General features: G+C 36.7%; 1 protein-coding gene across 2 annotated transcripts; it reads left to right on the top strand.

The window, feature by feature from the left end:
• The first annotated feature begins 1,320 nt into the window (after positions 1 to 1,320).
• On the top strand, positions 1,321 to 4,831 carry LOC130429001 (uncharacterized). 2 transcript variants are annotated; one of them, XM_056757335.1, is made up of 5 exons: positions 1,321 to 1,727; positions 2,168 to 2,837; positions 2,920 to 3,039; positions 3,126 to 3,245; positions 3,336 to 3,539. In XM_056757335.1, exons 1-5 carry the CDS (start codon positions 1,650 to 1,652, stop codon positions 3,410 to 3,412), a joined length of 1,065 nt encoding a protein of 354 aa, XP_056613313.1. In that variant the 5' UTR covers positions 1,321 to 1,649; the 3' UTR covers positions 3,413 to 3,539. The 2 variants fall into 2 exon arrangements, with proteins under 2 accessions (XP_056613313.1, XP_056613314.1); XM_056757336.1 differs by lacking the exons at positions 1,321 to 1,727; positions 2,168 to 2,837; positions 2,920 to 3,039 and adding an exon at positions 3,861 to 4,831 and having other exon boundaries at positions 3,150 to 3,245; positions 3,336 to 3,776.
• Positions 4,832 to 5,672: the final 841 nt, after the last annotated feature.

The raw sequence follows: 5,672 nt of genomic DNA, 5'->3' as shown, positions 1-5,672 counted from the left end.
GTTGATTTTAATGCCTAAATGTAGTCTAGTGTGGGCATAAGGAACCAAAAAATAATTAAAAATTCAAAAATTGCTCTCATGGTTTAATCTCATATAATTCCTCCCTCTGGTTTATGTTATTTTTTTCTATTCCTCATTGTATGATTATGCTTTTTGTGAAGTCTAACTATCAATATTTGTTTCTCTTCCTCATTGTATGATTATGATTTTTTTGACGTCTAACTATCAATATTTTTTTCAATAGTTTCTTAGTGTTATATTGGTTTATTGGCATTAATAGTAAAAAAGTACTTACAAGGTCAAAGGTCAACGATCTATTCAGACAAACACAATGTGAGAGTCACTTTCCTTAAAAGAAGTTAGAACTTTTATTAAAAATGTCGATTTTTGCAGGGGTTCTGTAAAAGCGTCATTTGTGTTGCTTCAGTTTGTGTCAGTATAGAGGAATATATTGGAAAGGCTAGGATAAAACATGTTAATCGGTATATGTATAGATTTAAGTGTGCATCACCATGCCAGTTTTGAGGTGACTTTCATGGGAATTTGTCACTGGTGTTATTGTCACTGGTAATACACTAACAATGACAGAAAACTAAAGCAAATAATAGTAAATTAAAATAATTCAATATGAAACAAGATTCAAGTTGACCATTATTATTGGCAACAATGTTAACGTGCCCTGAATACTATTCATAACATTTTAGGCATGAAAACTGAATTATTTTTTTTACTTTTTGATTTATTGTGTGATGAGAGGCAATAGACACGAGCAGAAAACAAGCACGATCTATTATAAACATTTCCCAGAAAAAAACTTCACATTAGTTTAAACAATATTACAGCAAATACATAAAGATAATACACACTAGAGCTGCTTTAGGCAAACCAATATATACTCCCTCACATCTGTGACTAAAATAAGAGAATATTCAATAACACACCCATGAGTTAAAAGACATCTCTCAAAACATCTACATGTACATTTTAGAATGGAGCTGTAAGTTTAGTGTATATAATACTGAGGCTGAGCCCACATCTGAGTTTTGTTCGTATCTCTTTTGTAGAGTCTACGACTTTATTGATAAATCTCACACCGAAATTTTACCAACGACAATGAAAACATCAAGATGTAAATCAAATCACCTCAGCTGCTCTGCGCAGATCGCACGTCAAACGGGAGCAGCGTGATCTCGCGATACGTGGATGTTTAACGCGAACGGCTTATTTAATCACACAGATTCCTTTAAATAATGCACTTAGTTCAAAGAGTCGCTAGATGGCGTCTTTTACACCATAAACTTTATTACAGTCACTGATTCGTGTTCTCTGCTTGTTAAACATTTGCCTAATGCTCTCAGCTGTAACAAATTGATGAAACATTCCAATTTAAATGATTATTGTAGTTTAAGTCTTTATTTCAATGGTTTATGTTTATATTTAAGGTTTGCTTTGGTTTCCATTGGTTACTAATATTGTTGATGACGTCAGAGATCAACGCAAATTTGTTTATCAGCGCGAGCAAGTGCCGGAGTTACTAGTTTGTATTCACGATTACTTTTACATTTGCGCTTTGCAAAAAAGTACCATAAATACTTTTTTTAGTATTTTAGTAATAAAGTAAGTAGGTGACTTTAGTATAGTTTCACATCATGGGACAAGTTAACTGTGGATGTTTGGGCCACGAGACGTCAGATCCGGAATGCAACCAAACACTGGAGCAATGTTGGGTAAGTTACTTTGAAAAAGTGATAATTACTATTAACTAAATATTAAATAGTGTTATTACATTACTGTACAAATTTCTCCATCCATTCCTAATTACTTTCTACGTCCTACATCAATCTTGATTAGCATTGATTCAAGGATAGACATGAAACGGCTTTCTTAATTATTTCAAATAAATAACTTCATGAATTATTTTTACTAACTGACCAAAGTAAACCAATGTGAGAAGGATACATTAAAGCATACATTTTAAATTTAGACTTAGTGTTGATGTCATTTTCACTATTGAATATATTACACAGTATTTAGTTCAATTACATCAGAAGAAACTGTAATTAAACTACAGAAAAAAAAAGAGTAATCCTTACATACTTTTTCAAGGAATGTTATTAAATTACAGTAACTAATTACTTAGTAACTCAATATAACCAACACTGTACAGGAGCAAGATCAGAGAGGAGCACAGCGTCAAGATGACTCCACACCGACAAGTTCCAGACATGACAAGAAAATGAGGAAGATCAAGAAAAGATACTCCATAACAGAGCAAGAGGGAGTGATCTCAGAGAATCTGGAGGTGAGCACATCTGAAACAAAGACTGAAAGTATTCGAGAGAGAAAGAAAGCCAGGGAAGGTAGGAGAGAGATGAGGAAGAGAGAGAGAAAGACAGATGATGCTGAAGGTATAAGGAGAGAGTCAACACTGAAACCGCTGGTGAAAAACTCTGCTTCAGTACCTGTGAGGTCAAAGAAAGCCAAGAAAAGAGCCAAACATTCAGAGCAACATGTGAACGTATCGGAACAAAAGAGAGATATGAAGAAGATGCAGACTGACAACAAAACAAGTCCTGCAGTTCACAGAAAGTCTAGGAAAGAATCCAGAGATGCTTCTCCATTGAACATCGATACCTTGACACTTTCACTATCTCCTCCACCGATACAAGTCGCTCCATGCCCACCAGCTGAGAGAATAAAATCCCGTCAACCATCAAGGCTGGAACCGCTGGTTATACGTGTTGATCCTCAACCTTCTACTGCAACACCTGAGAGATCAAAGGTGAGACGTTCAAGGAGGAACCAGAGGAAGGAAGCTGAAAACATGTATCATGAAGGTAAGAAAACATTTATAAAGACATGACAATATTAAATTTTTCGAGGTAAAACTTTGAAACTCTCTTTCTCTTCATTCATCAGTGCCTAAACCGCTGGCGATACTTGTGGATCCTCAACCCGCAGCTGCATCACCTGAGAGATCAGAGGAGAGACTTTCAGTCAATAAACTGAAGAAGGGTGAAAAGAAAACGGATCATGAAGGTAAGAGAAAGTTTATAAAGATGTGATAAGAGTGCATTGTGCTGAGGTAAAAACATTGTGACTCTCTAAATCCCATCATTCATCAGTGCCTGAACCGCTGGTGAGACGTGTTTATCCTAAACAATCAACTTCATCACCTGAGCGATCAAAGATGAGACGTTCAAGGAGGAAAGTGATGAAGGAAGCTGAAAACATGGATCCTGAAGGTAAGAGAAAGTTTTTAAAGTTTTCACAGTTGAAACACTTTGTATGTTGAGGTAAAACCTTGAGACTCTCTCCATCTCTTCATTCATCAGGGTTTCGTCGATCTGCCTCACCCGACCCGAATCCTGAACAGACGGAGGTGACAAAATATGAAGGTAAGAGAAAGTAGGTGATGTATGACAAGATGAAACTAAAAACATCAACACTCACTTCATCTCCTTTGCCAATATCAGCTGGTCCACCAACACCAGCTCCAACAGCTGAGAGGGTAAATTCCCATCATTCATCAGTGCCTGAACAGCTGGTCACCACACAGTCTGATCTCTTTACACAACTTGTCTTCATGGACATTGAAGATGAAGATGAGGTGCAAATCATCTCTCCATTTGTGCTGAAGGACACCAGACAGAGAAGACCTAAGCCCATGAGGAAAAAACAAACAATGTTTAGTTGGATGGAGGAGAACAAAGAGATGCTGGAGAGTGAAAGATCAGCGAAGAAAGTGAACAATGCTAAAGACACGGACCATGCAGGTAAGAGAAAGTATATCAGATGTGACAAGAGTACATTGTGTCGAGATAAAACATTGTGACTCTCTCAACGTCTTCATTTTTCAGGATCATCTCCTTACATCCCATATGAACATACCGAGGCGCTATCACTGTCAGCACCTTCATCACAGTCTGATCTCATCCTCATGGAGGTGAATGATAACACCGAGTCTGATGAGCCTGAGGTGAAGTTCATCTCTCCATTTGAGCTGAAGGACACCAGACACAGAAGACCCAAGCCCATGATAAAAGATCAACCGATGTTTTGTTGGATGGAGAACACGGAGATGCTGGATAGTGAAAGTGAAATGGATGAAGTTCAGCCAGAAGCTCCAGAGCAGCAGGAGACACCTGTGAAAGAATCCCATCCAGAGAGCAACACTAACAAACAACAAACCCTTCAGAAGGAGAAAGACACTCATGAAAACACCATCATGACAGATCCTTATGGTCCCGCTGGAGATACCCAAGATCACCTGAAAGGTCCAGAGAAGACCAAAGCTCCCAGCAAAACAAAAGGATTGTTTGTTCTTCATCACTGGCTTGAGAAAAAGACCAAAGAACGACAGGCGGAGAAAATTAGAAAAGAAAGGGAAATAACAGAAACACAGCTACTGCGGGAGAGATACCTCAAGAGTCCAGCATTGAAGCATTTGTGTGTTAATAAGAACAACTCGTACTATATCCCGAATCTCCTTCTATAACTCACACTACTGTAACAGTAGTGACTCCTCATCTGCTCCTCATGAACCCCAAACCTCCTATACATAGCTTTTCTCTTCATGTGTGGAAAAAAAACATTTAGTTTTATGTGCAAAATAATTAAGTTTATGTGTGATATAAATAAGTATATGTTTTAAAGTATATGTGCAAAGAAATTAAGAATATGTGCAAAAAAATGAAGTATATGTGCAAAAAATGAAATATATGTGCAAATAAAATGAAGTAGATGTGCAAATCAAATGAAGTATATGTGCAAAAGAAATGAAGTATATGTGCAGAAAAATTAAGCATATTTGCAGAAAATTAAGTATATGTGCAAATAAAATCAAGTATATGTGCAATAAAATACGTATGTGCAATTTTCCTTTAGTGTGTGCAAAGAAAAGTCCTGTAAAGTTTTACTTAACATGTGTGCAATGAATAAACTTGTCTTTGTTTAAATACACATTTTTGAAGTTGTACATTTGTCATTGTTTGATAGAAAATAATATTATTATTATTATATAGATTTCTGTCATTCACTCACCCTTATGTCGTGTTAGATTCTTCACAGCTTTTCCACACAATGACCATTAACGTCTATCAAACTCTCAAATAGAATAAACGCAAGAACCATCGCCTCGTGAGGATGAACCGCTTCTTCTAAATTTTACCTAACGATTACATTAAATACATCTCAACTAGCTTCAGGCAGGTGTGTTCGAGTGCGCAGTGCCGGCTGATTTCTCCAGCCATCAAATGCTCCGTAAACGAACAGGTGATCCTGAGCGGAAGTTGTCTCAGAGTGGCATGCGTGTCTGATACCAAACATTGAAGAGATTCTACGGGCTGGGTCATTTTCAAAATATGCTCACAAGCCTATCCCTACACTTTACAGGCATGTGAAAGCTTCCAAATGAAAAAAATCCACCTGATTTAGTCGGCAATATGCAACTCAGCACCTTTTTATAATAATGATTGCTATTAAGTCTTTATAGTTTTTAACTTTTTTTCTAAATTAATTTGAATTTCATTTGTAGGCTACTTGAAAAAACAAATGTCCCCATCCTACATTTAACTCTTTTGTATGGCGCATAAATTCTGATTAAAGATGCAATTAATTATTTGGGTGTAAAAGTGTCTTTAAATTCAAATATGATTCCTGCAGAGCTGGAA

This window comes from Triplophysa dalaica, chromosome 9 (genome assembly GCF_015846415.1).
Source record: "Triplophysa dalaica isolate WHDGS20190420 chromosome 9, ASM1584641v1, whole genome shotgun sequence".
Taxonomy (NCBI): Eukaryota; Metazoa; Chordata; class Actinopteri; order Cypriniformes; family Nemacheilidae; genus Triplophysa; species Triplophysa dalaica.
This window is presented reverse-complemented; position numbering and strand designations above follow the sequence as displayed.